Genomic DNA, 27,214 nt, shown 5'->3' on the forward strand with positions numbered 1-27,214 from the left:
CCTTAAGGACTCGGATGGCTGTCCTTCTGGGGATGGGCAGTGTGGGCATCCCTGTAGCAGAGAGCTCTGCCATAGGCCTGATGGGAGTGTGGAAAGAGAAGCCCCCCAAGAGGCCTGGGTCCTCCTTTTCCCCAGAACTTCCTCACTGCCCTGACTGTGGGAAAGGGCCTCTGGGCTGAGGTCAGCAGCTCTGCTGAGCAACTGAGGCAGAGATATCCTGGGGATGCCACAAAAATCCAACAACAGCAGGAGGAACTGAGGCAGAGGTGAGAAGGAGGCGGGAGTACAGGTGATGGTGGGGTGGACACAGTGCCCAGCCCGGGCCTGACTCACCTGCCTCCTGCCATGCCAGGTGGAGAGGCTGGGCAAGTCCGAGGCACAGAGAGAGGGCAAGGGACAGCCAGTCTGGCAGCTTCTATTGTGTGAGGCTCTGGCCAAGGCTCCAGGATGGATGGGAAGGTGTCCCTGGGGCAGAGACAAACTTGTACCCTCTGCCTAGGTGGGGGCAGCTAAAGGCCCTGAAGCAGGAGAAAGCCATGCAGCTGGCACATGGTGCTGAAGTGTGTAGCTTTCTGCAGGAGTGTGGCCCCACACAGGTCCAGCTACAGGACGTCCTCGTCCAGCTGGAGGCCCTGCAGCCGGGGAGCTCAGAGGACACCCGCCGCACCCTGCAGCTGGCCCAGAAGAAGACCCTGGTGCTGGAGAGGAGGGTCCACCTCCTCCAAAGGGTGGTCAGAAAGTATGGCCAGCACAGTGGTGGCACAGGGAGGCAGTGAGGACTACGGGAAGGCATGGGCAGGGCAATGAAATGAAGGGGACAGAAATGGGGATCTGGGGAGAGGACAGGTAGGAGGTGCTGTCAGAAGGGCTCTGGCAAAGGTCAGGGGACAATCTCGAGAAAATGCGTCTGGGCATAAGAAGAGCTGTCTGTTCTTGTTCCCCCCAGGTCAAGGGTGGGGTGGGCATTCAGGGATGCGGGTGGGGGGAAGAGACATGTGCCTGGAGCACTGGGACCAGGACAGGGCACTGACTGTGCGGTGCCCGTCTCCCAGGTTCGAGGAGTCAGGCCACGCGGAGAGCCAGCCCCTGCAAGGACAGGTGGAGACACTGCAGGGGCTGCTGAAGCAGGTACAGGAACACGTGGCCCGACAGGCACAGGGCCAGGCTGAAGCTCAGGCCCGGAACAGCCTCCTGCAGGAGAGCCTGCGGCTGCGTCTGTGGGCAGACAGCATCCAGGCTCAGCTGCGCAGCAAGGAGGAGCTGGTGGATGCGGCCTCGGCTCAGCAGCGGCTGTGGGAGCATGGAGATCTGCTGGTGGAGATCCACCTGTGGCAGGAAAGGTCAGGACGGGAGGGCAGGGGGAGTGTGCACTGGGCCCAGAAAGAGCATGGCAGGAAGCAGTGTGATTTCCCTGGGTAGGGGCCCAGACTGGTTGGCGTGTGGCATGGTACGTGAGACAAGTTTACAAGGAGGAGGATATAACTAGGGCTGGGTCAGGCGGCCTGTACGCTTCAAGGAGAGACCCGGGACACCGAGCTGCCTGGGAGGCTATCTCCAGCCCAGAGCCGGCCAGCCCCTCCAGGTGGGCCTGATGCATTGCTCTCATTCAGGGCGTCTAGTCTCTGCCATCCTGGGTAGCACGGACCCCAGTGGCCTCTAAGTGGAATGGCTCAGGATCTACCCATAGGCCTGAGATGCCCACCTCCTCAGTGCAGCAGTGCCTCTCCTCCTGTAGGGATGATGTTATGGGCTGGCAAGCAGGCAAAACCACCAAGGGCCAGTCCACAGGCTGTGCCCCACCTGAGGGCACTTGACAGGTGGTCAAGTGGACACTGAAGTGCATCCGGTCCTCAACTTGCCAGACCCCACTTGGTTCAGGGCTGCAGTGGCTTAAAGGAAGTGGAGCCTTGCTCTCATTCACAGAAGGGAGTTACCTGTTCCCAAGTAGTGTAAGCCGCCGCCCGCTGAAAGGGGCACCTTTCTGAATTGTGCAAAGGCTCCATGGGGCTTGCAGTGGCCCCATGGTGGGGTGCTTGTACGGCTTGTGTGATTTTTTTCTGTCGTGCTGCACTGCCTCCACGTGTCCTCTTGGCTGGGCATCGGCCGTTGGCAGTCCACACTTAACAGGACGGCCAGCTGGAGCTGGTGGGGGGCTTGGGAACCCCTGCATCCAAAGCACTCTGCTGGCCCGTCACATTCAGTGTCCCATTCATGCTCTAGGATGTGTGAACCCTGGAGGTGAGAAGAGGAGGCTGACAAGGGGGGCCTGCTGGGTTTGACCCTCTTCCTGTTATCCTGGTCAGGCTGCAGCAGCTGGACGCTGAGGGCCAGCCCATGGCAGCCTTGGACTCCCCGGACTGCCAAGAGGTGGCCAACACTCTGAGGCTCCTAGGGCAGCAGGGCCAGGAGCTGAAGGCTGTGTGGGAGCAGAGGCAGCAGTGGCTGCAGGAGGGGCTGGAGCTGCAGAGGTTTGGCCGAAAAGTGGATGGTTTCACTGCCACCTGTGCCAACCATGAGGCCTGGCTGCACCTGGACAACCTTGGGGTATGGAGCCAGGAATGTGGAGCCAGTGTGTTACTGCCCGTCACTGGAGGGAGCTCATCCCCTTGGAGTCCGGTGGGGAGGAGGCCCCTGGGACGGTGGTGGGTGAGATGGTCCTGACCCCCATCCTCCCAGGCATGACCTCAGGTCTCTGTACTCCCAGGAGGACGTGAGGGAGACCCTGAGCCTGCTGCAGCAGCACCGGGAGTCTGGGCAGCTCCTGAACAGCCTGGGCCCTCGGGCAGAGGCTCTGCGGGCACACGGCGAGAAGCTAGTCCAAAGCCAGCACCCAGCTGCACAGACGTGAGTCTGGCCTCAGTCTGCAGCACCTGCAGATGCCCCTTTCTCATCCTGCACAGACTGCTGCCCTGGGTTGGGAGAGTTGGGATGGGGGGGAAGTGCACCTCGGGCTGGGGTGGGAGTCCTCTCCCATGTCCTCCTCCCACTCGCCCCACCCTCCAGGGTCAGAGAGCAGCTGCAGAGTGTACGGGCGCAGTGGACCAGGCTCCAGGCGAGGAGTGAGCAGAGGAGGAGGCAGCTGCTGGCTTCCCTCCAGCTCCAGGTAAGGGACTGGGCCCAGGGCACATGCGGCCTCTCTGAGAAGAAGGCCTGAGACCACCCAGAGCTCTGTGCAGCCTACAGAGCGCTTTCCCCACGCTCTGTCAATCATTCTCTCAATGCCTTTTGTGAGTCAGGCAGCACTGCTCAGGTTTCTCCTGATGAGGAAAACTGGGGCTGTGGCCACGCCACCCTCAGACGCAGGGCTGGGCCTGATGTCAGGCTCCCAACTAACCCCACGCTCCCCCTCCCCCCGCCACACCCCTTCCCCTAATGCTTCGGGGTACTCTTTAGGGTCTTGCGTAGGTCATGGTACCAGCTACCAGCCTTGGCTCTGTCCAATGGTTGCTCAGCCCCCACAGCGGAGCAGGGCTGGGGGTCTCCGGCTCCCTGAGCTTCCCGTACTTGGAGAGGTGCAGCCGTAGGGGATCTGAAGTAGGCTGCAGTCATAAGGATCCAACAGGCATTCCTCCTCTCTAGGCACAGCCCTCCTGCCCCACATGGGGAGCAGCAAACTCAGGCCCTGCCCCTCTTGCACCCCAGAACCAGCTCTGGTCCTGCTTTTCTCCATGGGGAGGTTCCCTGAGATCCCTCCCACCCCCGTGCTCTGAGACCCGTGCTCTGAGAACACTGTCTCCCGGTTCTTGGCAGGAATGGAAGCGGGATGTGGCAGAGCTGATACAGTGGATGGAGGAGAAGGGGTTGCTGGCAGCACATGAGCCCTCTGGAGCCCCCCGAAATATCCTGCGGATACTCAAGCGGCACGAAGCAGCTGAGTGCGAGCTGCTGGCCACCCGAAGACATGTGGAGGCCCTGCAGCAGGTGCGGACACAGGACAGAGGGTGCAGAGCCTCCTAGTCTTCCGATTCCCAAACCTACTGCACCACCTGTTTCCATGGAAGTCTTTGAAGAAAGAATCAGCCTCAGCGTGAACCTAGGACCTCCCCCCACCAAGCCTTCCTGACACGGCTGGCATCCCCTTGCCTTGGCACCCAAACCAGCCCCAAAGTTGCGCCATCCATCCCTTCCCCCTCAACTCTCTGGGGCAAGTCCCAGAGCTGACCACCTCTACAGAACACAGCTCTCCCTAATGCCCACGAACCTCATGCCGGCTCACCTCACTCCACGTACAGGAGTCCAAAGCCCTCCTACTCGCAGTTTTGGGCTACATGAACTGCTTTCATCCAGGAAGCCTATGGAATGTGGCTGTGGCCACCCCCTCGCCTCCACGGCCACCCAGGTCCAGCCTGCTGTGGCCACGGGTGGCACCAGCAGCTCAGCCTAACTCGCTGGCCTTTGTCTCCACTCCAGGCTGGGAGAGAGCTGTTGAGTAGGAGGCCCCGTGGCCAGGAGGACATACAGACCAGGCTTCAAGGCCTGAGGAGCAAGTGGGAAGCACTGAACCGCAAGATGGCTGAGCGTGGGGATGAGCTCCGGCAGGCTAGACAGCAGGAGCAGCTCCTGAGGCAGTTGCAGGTCCACTGGGGAGAGACGCAGGGCACAAGACGGGGATGGAGGCCGGGCCAGGCTGGACAGAAAGGGGAGGGGAAGTCTGCGTGGTCTGCTGACCCGGGCTTTGCAGCCTCTGGAGGCCTCTGGCCTAGGACCAGCTGAGAGTGGCCTTCCCTGCAGTCGGCCAATACAGGATTCGCTCCTGTGCCCAGCAAGTGGTCAGCACAGCTTGAGTTCTCACGAAGGAAGAAGCGTGAGGAAACAGGAAGATTGGGCACTTCTGGGTGGGAGTTGACAGTGGTGGGGACAGAGGTCCCTAATAGGTCCCTGGTGAATCTCGTGCTACAAGTCCTACAGTCCCAGAGCCCAGGAAGGCCCCCTGCTGTGCTGTCCCTGGAAAGCCTAAGGCAGCTCCCTGCACCCCTCCCCAGGATGCAAAGGAGCAGCTTGAGCAGCTGGAAGGGACCCTGCAGAGCTCGGAAACGGGACAGGACCTGCGCTCCAGCAAGAGGTTGCAAAGACGGCACCACCAGCTGGAGAGAGAGAGCCAGGCCCTGGCCAGCAAGATGACTGCCCTTGCCTCCCAGGCACACAGCGTGGCCACTTCCCCGGCCATCCTGGAAGACACCCAGAAGCACCTCCGGAGGTGAGCCTGTCCTCCCACCCCCCTGTGTGTTACTCCCCCGGGGGGAATTTAAGGTTCCGCAAGGTGGCACCTACAGGACTGTGGTGGCCAGACCTCCTCCCTTATGAGTAGAGTCATTCCTGGGATGCAAGGGTGGGAGACCCCGTTGTACATCCTCAGGACCCCCACAGTGTGGTCAGGCAAGTCATCTAGGCCACAAGGTGGAGCCCGGGCGCCCTTCCTCAGCCTGCCCTTGTCAGATGAGACTTTGCTCTGTTCCTTGGTATTGGTCTTTACAGGTCCCTGGCTGGGCCAAGGAAAGAGCCAGGAGCCTTGTCCTCACCTGGTTCCCAACCTCTCCCATGTGCTCCTCCTCCTCCCAGGCTGGAGTTTCTGCAGGGGCAGCTGGCCATCCAGGGCTTGCAGCTGCAGGCCTCTGTGGAGCTGCACCAGTTCTGCCACCTGAGCAACATGGAGCTCTCCTGGGTGGCCGAGCACATGCCCCATGGCAGCCCTACTCGCTCTACCGAGGGCTTGGATGGTATCCGGAGCCACCTCCACAAGCACAAGGTAACAGCCCCCTTCTTCCTACAGGACTCCAGATGTCCTCTTCCCAGACCTCAGAAACCCTCTGCCCCTACTCAGGCATCCTAACCGCTAAGCCCTTCGCCCTGGATATCCCAATTTGCAAATCTCTGCCCTAGCTATTTTGACCCTGGGGGTCTTGCCATGATTGGGACCTGGAGCCACATCCATGGCTCTGCTGGGACTCCGCTTGGTGAAGAGCAGCAGCCTCTCAAGCTGCTCTGTGGCAGGTGCTCCAGGCGGAAGTGAGAGCTCACCAGGGACAGGTGCAGTGGGTGCTGAGTTCCGGACGGAGCATGGCAGCCTCGGGGCACCCCCAAGCCCCGAGCATCGTGGAGAAGTGCCAGGAGCTGGAAGGCCGCTGGGCAGAGCTGGAGAGGGCGTGTGAGGCGTGGGCCCAGTGTCTGCAGCAGGCGGTCGCTTTCCAGCAGGTAGGATGCAGAGAGGTGGGGTTGGGGGAAGAGGCAGAAGTCAGGGCTCCTTGAGGGACCATCAGAGTGGGACTCTCAGAGGTGGGTCGGTGGTGAGGGCTCTGCACCGGGAGTTGATGGGCCCCCTATGGGCACAGAAGTCCCTTTGTGCAGGATGCTGGAGAGCAGGGCAAGATGTCCGCAGGGCTGACGGAGGGTCCTGCCTGAGACCCTCCAGGTGAGCTGGCCCCACTCTTGGCAGTACTTTCTGGATGCATCAGAGCTGGAGGGCTGGGTGGAGGAGAAGCGGCCGCTGGTCAGCAGTCAGGACTATGGCAGAGACGAGGCAGCCACCCTTGGGCTCATTAAGAAGCACAAGGTACCATGTCCTGAGCCTCCCCTTGGTGTGGCTCGGGTGATGACGGACCTCAGGGAGGGGGCTGTCACCCTCACTCTCCAGAGGCATGGAGCCCTGCTCCTGCTTCCTGGAGACACAGACAGCCCCATCCCCACTGCCACCCAGATCCCATGGCGGCCCTCCTTCCACAGTACCCCTCCTTCCATGGCACCCCTCCTTCCATGGCGGCGTAGGCACCGTGGTCTACACCTTTCTCCCTTCCTCTTGTGAGTCTTGCCTCTCCCTGTGGCCTTGGGGTTTCTCCACCTCCTCTTGCTTCCTCTCTACCCCACCCCTGGCACTTTTCTCCTCTGTCAGGGTCACCTGCCCAGCCTGCTCCACATGTCCCACAGGTGTCTCCCTCCCAGGCTTGGCCTGTCATCCTTTGAGTTAACCAAATGCCCTTCCCAAACCCGACCTCCTCCCACAATCATTCCTGGCCGAAGGGAGGGAGGTCTGGAAGTCCCTTCCTCACTCCTGAATTCGGACTCCCAAAACCACACATGCTCCAAAGCCTGGACCCCACGGCAGCCCTGGTTCTTGCTGGCACTGAAGGGTCCTCCTGTCTCGGCGTGTTTTCCGCACAGCCCCAGTTCGTGTGTGCCCTGAGGCAGGAGCTTCAGAGAGCCCGTCCTAAAAGCCCGCGGCCTTGGCCTCGCAGAGCACCCGTGCCCCGCTATACTGGATGGCTTGCTTAACTCTGCCTCTCTCTCACACATGGATGATGGGGTCCAGTCTAATCCCTCCTGTGCCCTCCCTTCCTTGGCCCAGATTAGCCAGCATTCACCTTTCCCTGCTAAACAATGAGCCCTCAGCGGGCACAGACAGGTGTTCGTTTTATGGAACAATAAGTACTGACTCCATCAGTCATGGGTGGATGGATGCTGGGTGGGCGGGTGCATGAGCTGAAGTAGATGGATGGGTCTGTGAGGGTGGGTGAATGGATAAGGATTGGTGACTGCATGGGCGTCGACCCAGCAGACAGACGGGTGGATGAGTCACCCAGGCTGAGCCTGGTGTGGGTCCTTGTGCATCACAGGCCCTACAGGAGGAACTAGCTGTTCACTGGAGCTCTATGGAGGAGCTTGACCAGAGGGCCCAAACACTCACTGGCCCTGAAGCCCCTGAGCAGCAGCGTGTGGTGCAGAACAGGCTCCGGGAGCAGCTACGGGTGCTGCAGGAGTTGGCGGCCACACGGTGAGGGCACTGGACCCCTCAGCAGTGGGTGCAGGGGGCCCAGCCACAGCTGAGTGTTCCCACGCCATGGCTCTAAGTCAAGCGGAACCCATGACCCCCAGCTGTAGGGATGTGTTGGGAGGGGGTGTGTGTTGCTCGCCTCTTTCCATAAAGCCTTCAGTGAGGCCCACAACACCCTGCTGTCCATCTCCCGACATCCCTGCCCTCCTCTGCCGCTACACTCGCCCTTCTGTGTCTACTTCTCCCTGAATCCCAAGACGCAGGCTGGGACAGAGACCATGAGTAACCCCATTCTTCAGGTCAGCCCCTCTGGCTGGCCCGGCTGGCCCCTGGGGGGTGGGCCACTCACTTCTGGGGAACCACGGGCTGTCACCACAGGGACCGGGAGCTAGAGGGGACCCTGAAGCTGCACGAGTTCCTGAGGGAGGCCAAGGACCTGCAGAGCTGGCTGGCCAGCCAGAAGCAGGCAGCCAAAGGTGGAGAGAGTCTGGGGGAGGACCTCGAGCACACCCTGGTGAGAAGGGGACCGGGGGCAAGGAGGGCGCCCTGGGGCACAGTCCGTGGGGCGGGGTGGCTGGCCCTGGTGGGCTGAGGGAGAAGGTGGTGGCAGAGCGGTGAGCCCTGGCTGAGGTGGGGGCCTCCTGAGTGGAGCGGGCAGACGTCATCCGTCCAAGCCCACATCCCCCAGTTGGGCACGGAGGTGCCTCGATTCTTAGGCTGCTTGCCACCTAACCAGCCGGGGGCCACCTGGTCACCCACCCCCACTTCTCAGCACCTCTGCACCAAGTTAGCAAAGTTTCAGCGCCAAGTGGAGACAGGCGGCCAGCGGGTGGCAGCCTGCAGGCTGCTGGCGGAGAGCCTGCTGGAACGTGGGCACAGCGCCGGCTCCATGGCCCGTCAGAGGCAGCAGGATCTGCAGTGAGTGCCCAGGGGGCCAGGCCAGCCTGGGGTGCGAGGGAGGGAGCTGGGCAGGCAGGACCCAGAGTGATGGTAAGAGAGGATGGCATGCTGTGAGGGTCGCACTGGTCCCGGCTGCCCACAGCGCTCCGCAGAGGGGCCTCGCTCCAGAGAAGCTGAGCTCACCACAAGCTCTGGTCTGCGAAGGGAGGTGAGGCTGCATGTGCAGGTCAGAGAGCCCTGCTCTGGGACTCAGAGCAGGAGCTGTGGGAAGATGCTGGGGCCAGGCGCCAGGGCCTTCCCCTCAGCTGCCCCAGCTCCTGTGCTCACTCGGGACAGCCCATGCCTCCTCTTGTTCCTAGTAGTCCACTCAGCTGATTGGGATTCACCCCCAGCCTGTGAGCTTTGAGGCAAGGTCATGACTTGCTCATAACCTCTAGCCCAGAGCCTGGCCTGGCAGAAGCCTTAGGAGCTCAGTGAGTTTGCAGAGTGAGCAAGGAACAGAGATGTGGCCTCTGCCCACAAAGCATTTGTAATCACAATCTGGGACTATGCATCAAAGCACAAGATGTAAAGACTGTCGCAGAGCACAGATAGCATTCCGTGCCGAGCATTACATCAGCAAAGCACTGAATTCATGGTAAAGCTAGAAGACAGGCTCCTGGGAAGAAAGCGTGTAGGCAGGGCCACAGGCGGGAGAGGTTTTAAGAAGGGGGAGCTTTGGGCAAGTCCTGATACAACCCCGAGAGGAGGGGGCTGACCCCCAGTGAGAGGGAGGAATGAGGTGGCCCAGCGGCTGACCCCTGCTGATCTCCCACACGCCGCGGGCAGGGCCGCCTGGTCGGAGCTGTGGGAGCTGACCCAGGCCAGAGGCCGCCTGCTCCGAGATGCTGAGACCACCCTCAGAGTTCACAGAGATCTCTTGGAAGTCCTCACCCAGGTCCAGGTGTGAGCCGGAGGGGAGGAAGGGATTCTTTCTACAAGTGGATATGCCCCAGGCTGTGTCTGCCCTCCATCCCTGAGCTCCTCGGCATTCTCCCCTCCTCAGGAGAAAGCCACGAGCCTCCCCAACAAAGTGGCACGGGACCTGCGTGGGCTGGAGTCCCAACTTAGGAGCCACCAGGGGCTGGAGCGAGAACTCATGGGCACCGAGAGGCAGGTGAGCCCAGCTGGCCGCCTCTCCCACCCAGGCCCCTGCCGCCCCCTCAGGGTGGCCCTCCTGTTCCTCTGTATTTTCCACTGTCCCTCAGGTCCTCCCCTGGGCCTACTGTGCATGGCAAGACGTGGCCCAAGGGGGCTGGAGCTCCCAGGCAAGGGATACATCTGTGGGATAGTCAGGAGAACACAACCCTTCCCTCCGTGTTCCCTGCCCCTCCCACAGCTGCAGGAGCTGCTGGAGACTGCAGGCAGGGTGCAGAAGCTGTGTCCGGGCCCTCAGACCCATGCCGTGCAGCAGAGGCAGCAAGCTGTGATGCAGGCATGGGCAGTGCTGCAGCGACGCATGAAGCAGCGCAGGGCCCAGCTGGAGCGTGCTCGCCTCCTGGCCCGCTTCCGCTCAGCGGTGAGGGCTCCTGCCCCTCGGGTGGCATGTGTGCGCATGTGTGTGCTGCACTACCCATGGGCATGTACGCATGAGGCGCTGCAGCTACAGATGGAGAACAAGCATGGACTCGGGTGGGAGAGCACAAGCACTCTGGAGGTCAGCCTGGCTGGTCAGGGGTTGAGCACATGGTCGTAGCAGTGACACCTTGGAGTTTGGGTCAGTGCCAGCAAGGTGAGTGGCAGGGCAGTCATGCAGGGTCCCAGCCAGGGATGGGAGGAAGAACGGCCCAGGAAAGCTCATCACTGGAGACCCAGATGTTAGACAGTGACCTCGGGATCAGCCAGCACCTACTCAACATCTGTAGAGAGAGCAGGGTAATACAGAAGCTATGGAAAGTGGAACTGCAGCCCTCGTGGAGGCCTTCTTCCTGGGGAGATGAACCCAATACCCAGAGAATCAGACTGGGACAGTGGGTACTGGCCATGGGCTGTCCCAGGTATCCCCATGTCCTGGGTCGGGGCAGACCAGAAGGCCCAAAGTATGACACTGCAAAAAGGCTTGAGTTTGGGGACCCAGCTGTGCTGCTTGCTGGCAGTGTGAGCTTGAGCAAGGCACCAACGCTGGGTTTGTAAAGCACTTAGAGTTTACAAGACTCTGTGCCATTTACCTTTCCTTTGTCTATGCAATGAGATATTTGGACAAGGGCCTAAAGTCCCTCCAGCTCCAATCTTATGTGGTGGTACACAAATCAGCCAAAGGCAGTCTGTAAGGGTTAAATTAGTAATTCAGAGAATAAGGAGAGTAGTGAGATGCCAAATACCAGGGAAGGCTTCACCAGGCAAAGGCAGCCTTGGCCCTTGATGAGCAGGTGAGCTTTCTGTCCCCATCAAGCAGTCTTGATGGGGCTGATCCTGCCAGTTGCCAATCCGCTCACTTCCTCGTGGCCTCATCCAGGTGAGCTCTGTAGAGGCGGGAAGGCACAAGGCAGAGCTTCTAAGCAACAGGGGCAGCGGGAGCAAAGGGTGGGTCTGCCTCACGTGGAGGGTTTGTGGCCCTTGGAGGATCGGGTTGGATGAGAACAGAGAAACCAGGTAACAAAGCACCATGCTTGCCTCACCTGAGGCCCTGACCAGGTCGGCTCGGGTTGTGTGAGTGGACTCAGGTGGGCTCCAGTTGCCTCAGTGCTTGGTGTCCAGCTGCCCAGCCTAGCCCTCACCCAGCTCTCCTGCTCTCCCTCCGTGTCCGTGGGATCAGGTGCGTGACTACACTTCCTGGGCAGCCCGCGTGCGGCAGGACCTGCAGATGGAGGAGAGCTCACCGGAGCCCAGCAGTGCCCCCCTGAGGCTCAGTGCCCACCAGTGGCTCCGGGCAGAGCTGGAGGCCCGGGAGAAGCTGTGGCAGCGCGCCACCCAGCTGGGTCAGCAGGCACTCCTGGCTGCAGGGACACCTGCCAAGGAGGTGGGCTCCCTCTCCTGGTGCCCCACCTACCCTAGCTGACCTGGCCTGTGCCTGGCCACCTGGTGCCCCATCCTGTGCCATGGTGGCTTCCTCAGGGGCCTCCCTCAGAATGCAGCCCTCATCTCACCCTCATCAGCCTCCCCAGCTGAGGCTCCTCCCGTTTCCATCCCCAGGTCCAGGAAGGGCTTCGAGCCCTGCAGGACCAGCGAGACCAGGTGTTCCAGGGCTGGGCACGGAAGCAAGAGAGGCTGCAGGCCGAGCAGCAGGAGCAGCTGTTCCTCAGAGAGTGTGGCCACCTGGAGGAGATCCTCGGGGCCCAGGAGGCAGGTCCCCCCACCGACCCTCACCCTCCGCACAGCCTCCTGCTCCTCCCCTCCACTCCTCTCTCTGCTCAGTCCCTTCCTTCTGCCTCTCTGGCTTTTTCTCTAATACGGGGCAGCTGTGCACAAGTCCTCCCAGGGGGCCAGGGTGGAGCGCCAAGGCCCCTGGGCCTCCACCAACACCCCCAGTCCCTACCCCAGACTGAGCCCACAGGAAGTTGGCTGGAGACTGGTCACGCTCCCCACACGGTGCACAGGATGAGGCATCGCTACCTCCCAACGTGGGCTCCCAGTGTCCATACAGCTCTATGCCTGAGCTCAGTGGGCACTCCCAATGCCCTGCTATGCCCAGAGTGCCCATGGGCCCAGTCCAGCACAGGCTGCAGCTGGAGGGGTGGGCTGGCTGGAAGGTGAGGTGGCCTCTTTGACTTTTCTGTGAATTCAGGTCTCCTTGAAAACCAGTCCCTTGGGGTGCTCGGTGGAAGAGGTAGAGCAGTTGATTCGAAAGCACAAGGTCTTCCTGAAGGTTCTGACTGCCCAGGACAAGAAGGTAATGAACTCCAGAGGCTTGGGTGTGGTCAGAGTGTGGGGGTCGGGAGAGAGTCCTGAAGGGGAGTCTCAGGGCACTTGGTGCGTTCCTGGAGGCAGTGCTGAGGACCCTGCGAGGCTGGGGGCCTGGTTGGCGTTGACTGAGCAAGTTGTATGAGTGGCTCAAGCAGAGGGCCCAGGGTGAGACGGGCCATGCTACAGGGACCCAGAGGGGCTATTCCACTCCATCCACACCACGTGGTCCTTGGGGAGCAGCCGAGTCTGGCCTGTAGCTGGGAGGCTCAGACAGCCCTCAGCCATATGGGGCTGAGGCAAGGGCTCCGGTGCCCCCAAAGAAAGGACTGTGAACCCTGTGGACCAGGCCCTGCCACAGCCCAAAGTGGGAGAGCAGCAGCTGTGCCCCTGCCCCACAGGAGGCAGCCCTGCGTGAGCGGCTGAAGGCGCTCCGGGGCCCCCGGAGGCAGGACCCGCTTCCCGCTGTGCTGCAGCACCGGGCCAGAGTGAAGGAGCTGGCGGAGAGCCGGGGACACGCCCTGCGCGCCTCACTGCTGATGGCCGGCTTCACCCAGGCCGCAACCCAGGTCAGAGGGCACCCCCATCTCTGGGCCTTCCAAGGGGAACACACTTGACAGCTTCAGCTGGCTTTACGCACCATGACACTGTGATGCAGAAACAGGTGTCAGGAGTGGATGGCTTCCCAGAGGCTGTGCTGGAGCCCAGAACATGAGATCTAAGCTGCTTTGTGTGGAGATCCCACCAGCGTCCGGAGCACTAGCAGGGCCAGGCAAAGGGAGGTGGGGAAGGGAGCAGAGCAGCAGAGGGTCCCAGGAGTAGGAGCCACATCTCCACAATGAGATGCGGCTGCTTCCTGCAGCACGTCTTCCCCAGCTGGAACCTGGAGCGCTCATTTACCAGGCGCTGCCCACCCCACCCCTGAAGCCAGCCTCCTAAGTATGGCTGGGGGCTAGGCCTGGGGCCTGCGGCGGAGCATGTGGTGTTCATGCCCCACCCCCACCCCCACCAGGCGGAGGACTGGATCCAGGTGCAGGCCCAGCGGCTGAAGGAGCCCATCCCTCCTGGGGACCTGAGAGAGAAGCTGAAGCCCCTGCTGAGACACCAGGCCTTTGAGGCTGAAGTCCGGGCCCACGAGGAGGTCTTGATCTCTATTGGCAAGGTGACAACCGGGCCCTCAGCTCCATGCCTGCCCCAAAGTGTGGCCGAGGGATGAGGTCTTAGGAAGGGCAGCAGACAAGGTCCTGTGTCCCCTCTCTCCCTCTAGAAGGGCGAGGATCTCCTGGCACAGAGCCACCCTCGAGCAGGAGAGGTCTCCCAGCGGCTGCAGGGGCTGCGGAAGCAGTGGGAGGACCTGAGGCAGGCGGTGGCCCTCAGAGGCCAGGAGCTGGAGGACAGGCAGAAGTTCCTGGAGTTCCTACAGACAGCGGACTTCGCAGAGGCCTGGATCCAGGAGAAGGTGTAGCCCCAGCCGGGCCTGGGCTGAGAGATGGGGGAAGGAGCCCTCCCTTGACAGGAGGGAGCCCCAGCAGTGGGTGCCAGGGGTGTGGGCCGGCGCTCACAGCGTACCCTGGGCCTTCACAGGAGGTGATGATGAGTGTTGGTGACCTGGGCCGGGACCTTGAGCACTGCCTGCAGCTCCGAAGGCGGCTCCACGAGTTCCGAGGAGCTTCTGCTGGGGTGAGGGGCCCTGCTGGGGTAAAGGTTGGCCACGCATCCCTCACTGTAAATCCAGCTAAGAGCAGGGAAAGGGCATATGCTCCACACCTGCTCCTCCCATGCCGTGGGGCAGGATCCCTCATCTCACCTTCGCTCCTTCCTCTTTGGAATGGGGGTAGCACCCATCTTGGAGGTAAGAGAGCACGAGTGTGCGGTGGCAGGTATGTGGATCTCTAGCTGTGATCGACCTGTGTCTAACCTGCATAGACCTGTGTCCCCTGCCACGCACAGATGCATACTTGAAAAACTGATACAACTGGAATGAAGTCTGGTCCAGTCGATAGTATTATACGAGTGTCCGCTTCCTGGTTGTAATGTTGTATAGGATCTACTGTAAGGGAGGCTGGGGGAAGGGCATGTGGACCTCTCTGCGTGACTTTTGCCATTTCCTGTGTGTCTATAATTATTTCAAAAATCATCAAAAGATAGGACGTATATCTGGATGTGGTGGATAATTGGCACCCGCCTTCAGTGTGACTATTTCAGCATCTCAGCGTCTCTTCGTCACCCCCCACCCGCCCCCTTAAACACACACACGCACACGCACGCACACAGGCACCAAACATCTCTTATGTGGTATAGAGGGGGAATATATTGGCAACTGTATTCACAACCAGGTGTTAAAGACCAAATGTACTGATCCTGTCCCCCGGTGTATGTGTGTATAACTTTTTAAAAGGCAGCAGTGCTTAAACGTAGGACATCCCTTGCTGATGGTAAAATTTCATAGATGCTGTACTGGATGCTGCAGTAGGAAGAGAGCTAGACTTTAAAGGAGCAGGGCTTAAATCCTAGCTCTGCCACGAAGGAGCCACGTTAGCCTCTGAGCCCTGCTCTGGCATCTATAAAAGGAAAGGAATGTCCTTCCCTGTCTACTTCACATGAGGCACTTCATAGGAAAGCGCTGTGGAAATGTAAACAAGCTCCACAGATGCCATAGGCAGGAGGCCTGCAGTCATACCCAGTGGTGGACCCCTGGTGGGCCCCTCCCTGTGCACCTTTAAGCCCTGCCCAGTGTCCAAGCAGCACCAGCCTCAGCTCAGGCGAGTCCTGGGGCAGGGACACCCAAACCCCCGGAAGCCAAAGCTCAGGTTCCATTCCACAGCCTCCCTTTGCTTCTCTTTATCCAAGAAGCTGAATTTCCATTTTAAAAGTATCTGTGGGCGGTCACAGTGGCTCACGCCTGTAATCCCAGCACTCTGAGAGGCCAAGGTGGGCAGATCACTTGAGGTCAGGAATTCAAGACTAGCCTGGCCAACATGGTGAAACCCCATCTCTACTAAAAATAAAAAAATTAGCCAGGCTTTTGTTGGTGGGTACCTGTAGTGCCAGCTTGTTCATGAGGCTGAGGCAGGAGAATCGGGGAGGTGGTGGTTGCAGTGAGCTGAGATTGTACCACTACACTCCAGCCTGGGTAACAGATTGAGACTCCGTCTCAAAGAGTTTCTGTTAGCATGTGCCCACTCTCCCCTCCTACGTGGTCCCCGACCCAGGGATTCCGTTTCCTGGGCTTAGAGATGGCTCTGGGGCTCCAGGCTCCAGGCTGATCTTGCTCAATTCACCTGGATAGGGTGACCTCAGGCACCTGCCACTGTAGAGGAGGCAGGAGGCAGTTCCTCCCACCACCCAAATACGCTTCTCCTCATGCTCTGGGGCACAGACATGCTCCCAGTGTCTGCTGAGGTGGGAAGAAGGGGCTCTGTGGTGGGGGGGTGCCAGTGTCGTCACCCGCACCTCTCCTGTAGGACACAGTGGGTGATGCCCGCATCAGGACCATCAGTGACTTGTCACTCCAACTCAAGAACCGGGACCCTGAGGAAGTCAAGATCATCTGCCAGCGGCGAAGCCAGCTCAACAACAGGCCAGTCCCAGGCTGGGGAGAACCGAGGGGCTGGAGAGGGGTGGGAGACCCCCTCAGGCCCCACGTGACAACACTACCCCTTGGCCAGGTGGGCAAGTTTCCATGGCAACCTGCTCCGCTACCAGCAGCAGCTCGAAGGGGCCCTGGAGATACACACATTGTCCCGAGAGCTGGACAATGTCACCGAGAGGATTCGGGAGAAGGTACATGGTGTAAAGGGGTCCTGGCGGGGGCTGTAAGCAAATGCAGTCAGGGGAAGGGTGCTGCCTAGAGTCTGCCATGCGTCTCGCCCCTCACCCACCTCTCCTGTTCAGGTGGGTATTCTGAGGTAGGTCCTACCAGGGCTGCACCAGGGGCGTCTGATGGACTGGCGCTCGGATCAACTCGGCACCATAGAAGTGCCCGTTGCAAGCTCAATGGGGGCTTCCCTGTCTCCTTTCTCCCCGGAACCTGGTCCCCAGACACAACGCAGGTCCAGAGGCCAGAAAACACCCTCTCTGCTTCCTCCCATCCCCGAGGCAGCCCAAACCTTCAGGAAGTTTGCCCTGGGACTGTGTTCACAACCACAGAGACCCGGGCGGGAATCGGGCAGAGTTAGAACCCGGTCTATGAAGCTCTCGTGTGAAACAGGTGCTGCCTGTGCTGGGCACGCCTGGCGGTTTACTCTGCCGGGTCCTGCTTCAGATGACGGCACAGGCCTGTCTGCCCATCCTTGCTCCACTTGAGGTTCTTACCTCAGAGGAGTCTCCAAACCCAGGGTCGCGCCTTAGAATGATCCCCTCAAATAAGGAAGGGACCTCTGGCAACCCCAAAGCCAGTGCCCTGCTTGGGCCCCACTGCGGCAACCAGAAGGGAATCACGCCGTGTGCTTGCTGTGCACACAGAAGCCATTGGCCCTAGCCGGGCCCTTTGCCAGGAAGGAGGAGCTGAAGCAAAGGCCCAGCAGGTGACTGACTGTGCCCCTCCCTCAGGATGCGTTGATCCAGGCCCTGGACTGCGGGAAAGATCTGGAGAGCATGCAGAGGGTGCTGCGGAAACATGAGGAGCTGGAGCGGGAAATTCACCCCATCCAGACCCAGGTGGAGGTATGCAGCTGGAGTGGAGCTGCGCCCAGGCCACCTTCTCAGTGGGAACCTGGACAGAAGCAGGGAGGACAGGCTTTGGGATGCCAGGGTACCCCAGGGCTCCTCTGGCCCAGTCTCTGACCCCAGCTTCCTCCACAGTCCCTAGAGCATGAGGTGGGCCGCCTCTGCCAGAGAAGCCCCGAGGCAGCCCATGGCCTCAGGCACAGGCAGCAAGAGATGACCAACAGCTGGTGGCAGCTCCGGAGCGGGGCCCAGAAGCGGTATGAACCCTGCAGGTCTTGTCCTCTCCAACCCATCCCCCAGCATTTCAGTCCCTGTGCTCCCCTAGGATTCCTTCTCCACCTTTCAAATAACTGTACTGTCCCCCCAGTAACTCCCAGCCAGTGGGCCCTCCCATGGTTGAGAGGATTAAGGGGCAGAAGACACCAGTGGGCATGGGGGAGAGGGGCTTGAAGCCTGGGGACTAGCTGATGAGTGCTGTGGGCAGGAGAGAGGCGCTGGATGCCTTGCACCAAGCTCAGAAACTCCAGGCAATGCTGCAGAAATTGCTGATCGGTGCCCAGAGGCTGCGGACTCAGATGGATGTGAGCCCTACTCCTCGCAGCCCTGTGGAAGCCCGGCGAATGTTAGAAGAGCACCAGGAGCACAAGGTGAACGGGCAGCTGGCCCAAGCCCCTCCTGGGCCCTCCTCTCCGCTCAGCCCCACCCTCCCCTTCCTCTCATCCCCACTTGCCCTTGGGCCTCCCGAGTGTCCCACCCGGCCAGCATCCTCCAACCTCCCACCCCTCAGCTGCTTCCCCACCTCCCCTCCTGCCTGCTGGGCTGCTGCCAGCCTCCAGTGATCTGAGCCCAGTCCCGTTCCAGGCCAAGCTGGACTCCTGGACAGACAGCATCAGCTTGGCCCGAAGCACTGGGCAGCGGCTGCTCACAGCGGGGCACCCGTCTACCCCTGACATTTGCCAGGCCTTCGCTGGCTTAGAACAGGAGCTGAGCAGCCTGGAAGGGGCCTGGCAAGAACGCCAGCAGCAGCTGCAGCAGGCCCTGGAGCTACAGGCAGGCACAGTCCCATCCCCAGCCTACATCTTGCCCCACCTGGCAGGGCCTGCCCTGACCCCACAGCCCCTGGCCAGGGCTAAGGCTGGAGGGCTACCATTCTGGGACTCTTCCACCACTCAGCACTCCTGCCTGCCAGGCACCTGGTTCCCCAACCTGTGCCACTGGAAGGGTTACTCCTCTGTGGCCAGATCCTCTGCCGACTGTCTCTTGCCTTTTCCTTCATTCCCAGCTGTTTCTAAGCTCTGTGGAGAAGATGGAACGTTGGCTTTGCAGCAAGGAAGACGCCCCAGGCAGTGAGGTTCTGTGGGTAGGTGCCCGGCAGGAAGGGGGGACTTACAAGAGGAGCGTTAGAAGTCAAACCAGCCGGTGCTCCCTGAGCTCCCCAGGCCAGGGATCCCTTCTGGGGCATCTCCCCTCCACGGGCCACGTCCATCACTGGGCGGATACTTACCCATCATCTGGAGCAGTTCCCATGCAGCTGTGGACAGGCTCCACTGTGAACACCAAAGAGCTTCAAGAGTGCTTGTGTGGGCCTGGCCCATTCCTGCCACCTCACCCCTGCCCCCCTCGCTTCCCAAATGCCTAAAGGTTCACTTTTCCCACCAGTGCTCCAACCCTGTAGCAGACAAGTGTAACTCGGAGGAGGCATCAGAGGATAACTGGGGACTAACCTAGTTCTCCGGGGAGCACAGAGGAATGAGTGTTCACCTTTTGTGAAAAAGCTCTGCCAGCCCCAGAGATTGTGGCTCTTGATCCCTATCCCAAAAGCCTCCCCTGGCTGGAAATCACTGTCCTCAAGCTTGAAACGGCCTTGAGTGACGTGAGGGATGCGTTTGGGTCGAGCAGGCACTGTGTGGATGAGCATTTGGCAGGATGGCTCTAGGTGGGAAGGCAGGTAGCCTGGGATGGGAGTGGGCAGCCCCGTGGACAATATTGGGTCCCTCGCTCCCACCAGGACCCCTTGGCCCCCGTGGAGCCTCTTCTGTGGAAGCACAAGATACTGGAACGGGACTTGGAGGCGCAGGCGGGAAAGATCAGTGTGCTGGAAGCCACGGCCCACAGCCTGCAGCAGGGTGGGCACCCCGAGGCCCAGAGTGCCCTGGGCAGGTGCCAGGCCATGCTTCTAAGGTAGTGCTGGCTCTGGGGTGAGGGCTGCTGTGGGCGGGCTGGTGCAGGCATCTGGCATTCCAGTTCTTCCCTTCCCACCTTCCACTGCTTGGTCCAGCCTCACCAGCCTTTTCTAAGGACTGAGGTCAGATGCCGGGGGTCCCCAGAGCTCCTGATCCTGCAGTGTGTCTTCCTGTTTAGGACATCAAACACTACGTGGAAAATCCCACTTCCTTTTACATTCAGTTGAGATAAAGGGAGTTCACACAGAGACTTATGCTGGTAGACGAGAGGAAAATGTCTGGTGAAACAGGAGATAACAGGGCTCAGTGGTCGAGCATGGGCCTTCCAGGGTGGTAGTCGTGAGTTCCTGTGCTGCCCACTAATGGTGGGACTTTGCCAATTTCCTCCTGATGGCAGCTGAGCCTCGCATCCCAGCCCTAAGTGCTGTGATGAGGATGAAAGCACCATGCTGGCCCCACAGGCAGGCTGGCAGAAGTCTTAGGTTATCTAATGGAAGTTCAGGCACAGATACATGTGACCCCATGGCTGATGAGACCCCAGCTCTGCGTTTTCCCCTGTAAAAGCTCATCGGGTGCGGCTGTTTCATCCAGCTCCTCAGACATTTAGATCAAGGCAGATACGGTCAAAAGCCAGATCCCAGACTGGTGAGGGCTTTGGTCCTTCCCAGCACAGCTGCCAGCCCCTACAAATGCTGAGGCTCCTTGCGCTGCTATCTTGGCAGTGGCCAGGGCACCCTCTCTCCATTCTTGCAGGTGGACTGCACCTGGGTACCTGTGGAGGTCTTTGAATTAACAGAATGCAATCACTGCTTTGCTGGTCTGTCACCACCCCCTGCCCCAGTCACCGTAGGTGGTTCCTGGCAGGCCCCGCCGCCCCCAGCACCTGACTCCCACCCCACCCCCAGCTTCTGACCTTCTGCAGGAGCACGCTTCTGTTCACTTCAGCCTCTCCCCACCCGCTACACCCTTTAGAAGTGAGGTTTAAGCTCGTACCAGCGTGGGCAGGAGTGTGTGGACCCTCAGGTGTGAGAGATCCTCAGGGGTGGGGTGGGTAGGAGGGATATTAGAGCTTCTATTTACTTTATAGATCTCAATTTCTTTGTGCATATGGCAATGTACTTAATATTGGTAGAGGTACATATATAGTACACAAATTATTTAATATTATATGAATGTTAGCTGTTACATATTATATATATTGGGAGGCCCTGCTTTAAAAATTCTTGCTGCCAGGCGCGTGGTGGCTCACGCCTGTAATCCCAGCACTTTGGGGAGTCTAAGGTGGTTGGATCACCTGAGGTCCGGAGTTCAAGACCAGCCTGGCCAACCTGGTAAAATCTCGTCTCTACTAAAAATACAATAATCAGCTGGGCGTGGTGGCGGACGCCTGTAGTCCCAGCTACTCAGGAGGCTGAGGCAGCAGAATCACTTGAACCTGGGAGGCGGAGGTTGCAGTAGGCTGAGATCTCGCCATTGCACTCCAGCCCGGGTGACAGCAAGACTGCATCTCAAAAACAATTATTACTATTGCTAATACCAATGCATGATCAAAAAAGTAGTTTAGACACTGTTAGTCTGCTCAGACAGCTGTATCATAATACCACCAACTGGGTGTGGTGGGTAAACCAGCAATCCCCAACCTTTTCGGCACCAGGGACCTGTTTTGTGGAAGACAGGTTTCCCCAGGGGATGGGAGGTAGTTTCAGGATGAAACTGTTCTCCCTCAGATCATCAGGCATTAGATTCTCATAAGGAGCTGGCAGCCTAGATCCCTTGTGTGCGCAGTTCACAGCAGGGTTCGAGCTCCTGTGAGAATCTGATGCCGGCGGATCCAAGAGGAGACGGCACTTAGGCACTCATGCTCTGCCACTCACTTCTGTGCAGCCGGTTCCTAACAGGCCGAGAACTGGTGCTGGCCTGTGGCCCAGAGGCTGGGAGCCCTGGAATAAACACTTTTCTTCTCACAATCCTGGAGGCTGGAGGGCCACGGTCCAGGTGTCAGCGGTGGGTTTCCTTGGAGGCCTCCCTGTTCTGGCAGAGCCGACTTCCCCCTGTGCCTGTGTCTGCCCCAGCAGCATCCTCTCATAAGGACACATTAGGTCACATTGGATTAGGACCCACACATAAGACCTTGTTTTCTCTTAATTGCTTCTTTCAAAGACCCTGTCTCTCAAACCAGTTCTGGGGTTAGACCCTCAACATAAGAACTTGGGGGTACAGGCCGGGCACGGTGGCTCACACCTGTAATCTCAGCACTTTCAGAGGGCGAGGTGGGTGGATCATTTTAAGTGAGGAGTTCGAGACCAGCCTAGCCAACATGGGGAAACCTCACCTCTACTGAAAGTACAAAGTTTAGCCAGGCCTGGTGCCAGGTATCTGTAGTCCCAGCTACTCGGGAGGCTGAGGCAGGAGAAGAGAATCACTTGAACCCAGGAGGTGGAGATTGCAGTGAGCCAAGATGGCACCACTTCATTCTAGCCTGGGCAACAGAGAGAGACACTGCCTAAAAAAAAATTGGGGGTACAGAATCCAGCCCATAACAGATACAGATAGGGAGTGCAATGTATCTTTATTCCAAAGGAAACTCCAGACTCCAAATATACCCAAGGAAACCTAGGCTGGACAGGCATACAGATGCATATGTGTTCCGTGTATCCCAGTGGGCCCTGGGGGTGGCCCCAGGTCCACAAGCCTCTCTTTCTGACAGGAAGGAAGCGCTCTTCAGGCAAGTCAGGACCCGCTGCCACCGCCTGGAGGAGCTCCAGCAGCTGCAGGCCTTCCTGCAGGACTCCCAGCAGGTTAGCCTCACCAGGAGACGGAGGTGGTCGCAGCACTTGGTGGGGTTGGGAAGAAGGAGTCGCCCCAGGAAAAGGCTACCCTTTCTCTGGAGCATCCCAGAGGTCAGGGGATGGGGGAGCCATGGACATCAGGCCTGTCGTCCCCATGTGCCCAGGCAGCTGCGTGGCTGAGGGAGAAGAACCTGGTGGCCCTGGAGGAGGGTTTGCTGGACCCAGCCACACTGCCGGTGCAGTTGCGGAAGCAGCAGAATTTCCAGGCCGAGCTGGACGTGAGCATGCACCAACAGCAGGAGCTGCAGCGGGTGAGGCCCTGTCGGGGGAGGCCATGGGGCAGCATTCCAGGCAGAGCACAGGTCGGTGCCCCAGAGCTGGGCCGAACTGCAGTGACAGTGGCCAGTGTTATCCAGCACTTTTTGTGTGCAGGCACCTGGCTAAGCGCTTGTGTTAGATGGAAGAGCAGTGAGAAGCACTTGCTTCCCCAGGGAACTGTCTCCAAAAATAAACCTTTTCAGTAATTTTGAAAATAATATTTTGATGTGATCAAGACATAGCCAGCAGTCCTGTGGGTGGAGTCAAAACATAGCCACTTTTTTGGAGGCAGGGTCTCCCTCTGTCACCCAGGCTGGAGTGTAGTGACGAGATCTCGGCTCACTGCAACCTCCACCTCCCAGGCTCAAGTGATCTTTCCAGCTCAGCCTCCCCAGTAGCTGGGATCACCAGCCCGTGTGCTATGTCCCGCTACTTTTTTGTATTTTTGGTAGAGACAGGGTTTCACCATGTTGCCTAGGCCGGTGTCAAACTCCTGAGCTCAGGTGATCCACCTGCCTCAGCCTCCCTCAGTGCTGGGATTACAGGCTTGAGGGCCTTCCCTCACCAAGGGCTGGCATGGCACCTCTTTAAACACTCCCTTTTCCATCTGCAAGGGCAGGTCCTGACCCCAGGCTGGCTCCCTCTATGTAAATCACCCTGCTAAGTATTTTATATGGCTTATCTCATTTAAACAAAATAACCATTATTTTCTCTATAATATGGATGAGGAAAATGAGGTTTAGAGAGGTAAAGAAACTCGCCCAAGAACATGCAGCTGGTTTGCAAGTACTCTGCAGCTGCAGTGCTGGTGGTCACAGTCCACACAGTACCCTGGTGCCAGCAGTCCTGAGTCTATAAGGTGTGTTTCATGTTGTGGCTGTAGGAGGGACAGAGGCTGCTGCAGGTGGGCCCCCCAGCCTCAGAGGCCATTCAGGAGCGATTGCAGGAGCTGGGAGCGCTCTGGGGTGAGCTGCAAGCCAACTTCCAGAAAAAGGAAGCTAAGCTTCAAAAGGCCTGCGAGGTGAGGTTGCGCGGGTCACCGGGTAGCTGGCTGGGCTCCGGGCCTCTCCCCTCCTGCCCACCTCACTGTCTACCCTAGGCCCAGCGTCTGCGGCGGAGCATGAAGGAACTGTCGAGCTGGCTGGAGCCCATCGAGGTTGAGCTGCGAGTCCCCATTGGGGGCCAGGCCTTGCCTGGGGTGGGCGAGCTCCTGGGCGCACAGGTGGAGCTGGAGGCAGCCATGGATAAGAAGGCCAGGCAGGCTGAGGCGCTGCTGGGCCAGGCCCAGGCCTTGGTGAGGGAAGGCCACTGGCTTGCCCAGGATGTGGAAGAGCAGGCCTGGCAGCTGCTCCGGAGGTAGATTGGCCTGTGCCCTCAGCTTCTCCTCCCTGCCTTCCTGGAGGTACCCCACCCCTGCCCCTTAAGTGATGTCTTGTCACTTCTTCCCCTTGCTAATGATGATGGGCACAGCTGGGTGATCTGTGTCTCCAGGTCGCCCTAAATACTGACACCCATGGTCCCTGCCTCCCTGGGTCCCGCCCTTCACACTCCGCCCCACCTCCACCCTCCACCCTCCACCCTCTACTCTCTACTCTCCACCTCTGTAGGGTCAAGAGCCTGTGGGAGCTCCTGCAGGAGCGCAGGACAGCCCTGGAGGCCCGGAGCCTCCTCTTGCAGTTCTTCAGGGACGCCGATGAGGAAATGGCCTGGGTGCAGGAGAAGCTGCCTCTGGCCACTGCCCAGGACTATGGCCAGAGTCTGAGTGCTGTGCGGCAGCTGCAGGAGCAGCACCAGGTGAGGCCCACCCAGGATGTGGGGAGGGGAGGGCAGGGCCTCGCCTGGATGCAAGTGGGGCTCCTCAACCAAGGAAATGGCGCCCCCTGTGGCCTAGCCAGGAACTCTCTGGCTGTGGGGCTTTTGGCGTACCAGAGATTCTTTGGGGGTCATGGGGACAGGGAACTCCTCGGTGGGGGGGCAAGTTAGTGGGGTCCCATGAAGTCTCAAGCACAACTGTGGGAGTCCACCAAGCATCAGCAGCATCCCCATCCTCTCCCTCCTACCCCACAGAACCTGGAGAGAGAGATGAGCAGCCATGAGGCTCTGACCCGGGTGGTGCTGGGCACTGGGCACAAGCTGGTACAGGCTGGGCATTTTGCCGCCCATGAGGTGGCCGCCCGCGTGCAGCAGCTGGAGAAGGCCGTGGGCTGCCTGCAGGCAGAGGCGGTGCGGAGGCGGCTTTTGCTGCAGGAGGCTCAGGAGGCCCAGCAGTTTCTGACTGAGGTGAGGGGAGTGATGAGCCGCTGGGCCAGGAACTCCAGGGCAAGTGCGGCCAGAAGGTAACTCCAGGGGCTCCGGGCCTGGGCATCTTCGTCTCCTCTGCTCAGTGGTCTCCTGCCCCCAAAGGCTTCCTTCCACCTGTTTCCCAGAAACTGGCCACTGGCTGGGTTGGCTTTTGTTTTTCTTCTCTCTAGACCAGTGGTTCTCAACCAGGGCTTTACATGGGAATCATCTGGAACCTTCCCTGGACCATTATACCTCAATGACTTCAGAATGGTGAATGTAATTGTGAAGGAAGAAAAACGGAAATAAATAGGCTAATAATTCAAAGGGAGAAACACTGCAAGGAATATTTGCTAAAACTTGGTTTAATTTTATTGACAAAAACAAAATCTATGCCTATGAATCGGGAAAAAAGTATCTATTTTGCATGGAAAAAAAAATCACGTGGACCCTTTACCAAACACTGCCACTCTGGCTGCATTCCAGACCAGATGTGATAGTTGAGGGGCAGAGTCCAGGCCAAGGGAGTAAAGCTCCCAGGTGATTGCCATGTGTAGCCAGGTTGAGAATCCAGCTGTAAATCCTGAGCCCTGGAGGGTGCCCAGGGAAAACAGATCTCCACTCTGTCACCCCAGCTCCTGGAGGCAGGATCCTGGCTGGCCGAGCGGGGCCATGTCCTGGACAGCGAGGACATGGGCCACAGTGCTGAGGCCACCCAGGCCCTACTGCGGCGACTAGATGCCACCAAGAGAGACCTGGAAGCGTTCAGCCCACGCATCGAGAGGTTGCAGCAGACAGCGGCAGACCTCGAGAGCAGGAAGAACCCAGAAAGGTGGGCAGGAGCCACCCCAGCCGGGGAGGAGCAGAGGGAAGCCCCCTACAGAGGCGGCAGGAGGCTGCCCCTCTGGGAGGCTAGAGAGGAAGGGCTCCAGTCCAGGCTGCACTTTATTCCTGCAGCCCCAAGGTGCTAGCCCAGCTGCAGGCGGTACGGGAGGCCCATGCAGAGCTGCTGCGGAGGGCGGAGGGCAGGGGGCACGGCCTGCAGGAGCAGCTGCAGCTCCACCAGCTGGAGCGAGAGACTCTGCTCCTCCATGCCTGGCTGACCACCAAGGCGGCCACTGCCAAGTCCCAGGACTACGGGCAGGACCTGGAGGGCGTCACAGTGAGTGACTCCTGAGCATACCTTGCGGGGAGTGGGTGGAGGCTGAGGAAGGTCTGAGTCAGGATGGACGGGTTGCTGGGGAGTGAGCAGAAAGGAGCTTGGAGAGGGTGTCCCAGGAGGATCCTGACGGTTCCAGAACCGGGGCTGAAGGATTTCAGAGCCATGAGAATCTGCTGAGCTCTTCATGAGCTTTGAGAGCTCATGATACCATCTCCGGTGACCCTGCCGGGCCTCACACCTTTGCAGGTGCTGGAAGAGCAGTTTGATGCTTTCAGAAAGGAAGTTCAGAGCTTGGGCCAGGCCAAGGTGCAGGCCCTGAGGAAGCTGGCAGGCACCCTGGAGCGGGGCTCACCCAGGAGTTATCCCCACATCCAAGCCCAGAGGAGCCGTATTGAGGCCGCTTGGGAGAGGCTGGACAAGGCAATACAAGCCCGCACAGAGGTGCGTGACCACAGGCGGGGCCAAGCCAAGGGGTCTGAGTCTTCAAAAAAGCATGTCTCCCCGGTATCTGAGTCCCTCTGAGCCCTCCCTACCACAGGCTTTAGTTCCAACAAGACACACACCCTGCTGGTCTCCTCTGGGCAGCCACACGCATTGGCCCCAGTGGATGCTCCCCTCCCTCCCCGGCTCAGCTTTCTTCCAGGACTTGGCTGCAGTTGAGGCTCTATCACAGCAGCGCAGCCTCCTGTGCCCCTGACAGACCCTGTCTCCCAGCCCTGTGAGGTCCTGCGGGTGGTACTGCTGGGGCCAGCCAGACCCCTGAGAACTGGCCTGCTCCCTCATGTGGACCCAACACTTCACGTCTGCCTTTCCCTGAGAGGCACGTGAGGCCCTCTCTTCTCTGGCCTTCCTGACCCCGGCCTGCCACTCAGCCGGCATCACATTCCCCGAGGGCCGCAATGTGGAGGATGGTTTCTGTGCCTAGGGGCACAACAGGCCCCACTGTCCTCCTTATTCAAAAGGAGATGACCCAGGAGGCCCTGTCTCCAGGGAGAAAGGAGTCTTGGGAGCAGAGCGCAGCCCTGAGCAGGTCCTTTGTCCTCTCCCAGAACCTGGCTGCAGCCCATGAGGTCTACACCTTTGAGCAGGCAGTGGCTGAGCTGCAAGGAAGGATGCGGGAGAAGACAGCCCTGATGACGGCGGAGGATGGAGGCCACAGCCACTCATCTGTGCAGACCCTGCAGCAGCAGCACAGGCGCCTGGAGGTGAGGGCCCTCTCACCGCAGCCGTGCCAGCCTACTCTCCAGACACCCAGATCCCTTCCCCAAGG

General features: G+C 59.6%; 1 protein-coding gene across 1 annotated transcript in view; it reads left to right on the top strand.

Moving 5' to 3' along the window:
• The window catches only part of SPTBN5 (spectrin beta, non-erythrocytic 5), a 46,548-nt gene that overhangs the window by 13,653 nt on the left and 5,681 nt on the right, over window positions 1-27,214 (top strand). The window contains exons 14-56 of the mRNA XM_032251240.1: window positions 136-266; window positions 500-739; window positions 1,053-1,340; window positions 2,304-2,544; window positions 2,705-2,844; window positions 3,004-3,103; window positions 3,751-3,921; window positions 4,411-4,575; window positions 4,983-5,197; window positions 5,560-5,746; window positions 5,992-6,192; window positions 6,434-6,550; window positions 7,608-7,765; window positions 8,144-8,279; window positions 8,538-8,683; window positions 9,494-9,608; window positions 9,711-9,821; window positions 10,044-10,223; window positions 11,460-11,663; window positions 11,837-11,986; window positions 12,429-12,533; window positions 12,946-13,113; window positions 13,557-13,706; window positions 13,812-14,003; window positions 14,129-14,224; window positions 16,009-16,124; window positions 16,213-16,327; window positions 17,096-17,209; window positions 17,348-17,469; window positions 17,697-17,859; window positions 18,074-18,262; window positions 18,495-18,572; window positions 19,221-19,393; window positions 22,103-22,193; window positions 22,349-22,495; window positions 23,386-23,523; window positions 23,602-23,858; window positions 24,110-24,296; window positions 24,570-24,782; window positions 25,418-25,614; window positions 25,740-25,944; window positions 26,191-26,385; window positions 26,994-27,149. Coding sequence (XP_032107131.1) covers window positions 136-266; window positions 500-739; window positions 1,053-1,340; window positions 2,304-2,544; window positions 2,705-2,844; window positions 3,004-3,103; window positions 3,751-3,921; window positions 4,411-4,575; window positions 4,983-5,197; window positions 5,560-5,746; window positions 5,992-6,192; window positions 6,434-6,550; window positions 7,608-7,765; window positions 8,144-8,279; window positions 8,538-8,683; window positions 9,494-9,608; window positions 9,711-9,821; window positions 10,044-10,223; window positions 11,460-11,663; window positions 11,837-11,986; window positions 12,429-12,533; window positions 12,946-13,113; window positions 13,557-13,706; window positions 13,812-14,003; window positions 14,129-14,224; window positions 16,009-16,124; window positions 16,213-16,327; window positions 17,096-17,209; window positions 17,348-17,469; window positions 17,697-17,859; window positions 18,074-18,262; window positions 18,495-18,572; window positions 19,221-19,393; window positions 22,103-22,193; window positions 22,349-22,495; window positions 23,386-23,523; window positions 23,602-23,858; window positions 24,110-24,296; window positions 24,570-24,782; window positions 25,418-25,614; window positions 25,740-25,944; window positions 26,191-26,385; window positions 26,994-27,149 — 6,963 coding nt within the window. The remainder of the gene's footprint in view (window positions 1-135; window positions 267-499; window positions 740-1,052; window positions 1,341-2,303; window positions 2,545-2,704; window positions 2,845-3,003; window positions 3,104-3,750; window positions 3,922-4,410; window positions 4,576-4,982; window positions 5,198-5,559; window positions 5,747-5,991; window positions 6,193-6,433; window positions 6,551-7,607; window positions 7,766-8,143; window positions 8,280-8,537; window positions 8,684-9,493; window positions 9,609-9,710; window positions 9,822-10,043; window positions 10,224-11,459; window positions 11,664-11,836; window positions 11,987-12,428; window positions 12,534-12,945; window positions 13,114-13,556; window positions 13,707-13,811; window positions 14,004-14,128; window positions 14,225-16,008; window positions 16,125-16,212; window positions 16,328-17,095; window positions 17,210-17,347; window positions 17,470-17,696; window positions 17,860-18,073; window positions 18,263-18,494; window positions 18,573-19,220; window positions 19,394-22,102; window positions 22,194-22,348; window positions 22,496-23,385; window positions 23,524-23,601; window positions 23,859-24,109; window positions 24,297-24,569; window positions 24,783-25,417; window positions 25,615-25,739; window positions 25,945-26,190; window positions 26,386-26,993; window positions 27,150-27,214) is intronic.

Source organism: Sapajus apella, unplaced genomic scaffold (genome assembly GCF_009761245.1).
Source record: "Sapajus apella isolate SASKATOON/1434 unplaced genomic scaffold, GSC_monkey_1.0 scaffold74, whole genome shotgun sequence".
NCBI classification, from domain to species: Eukaryota; Metazoa; Chordata; class Mammalia; order Primates; family Cebidae; genus Sapajus; species Sapajus apella.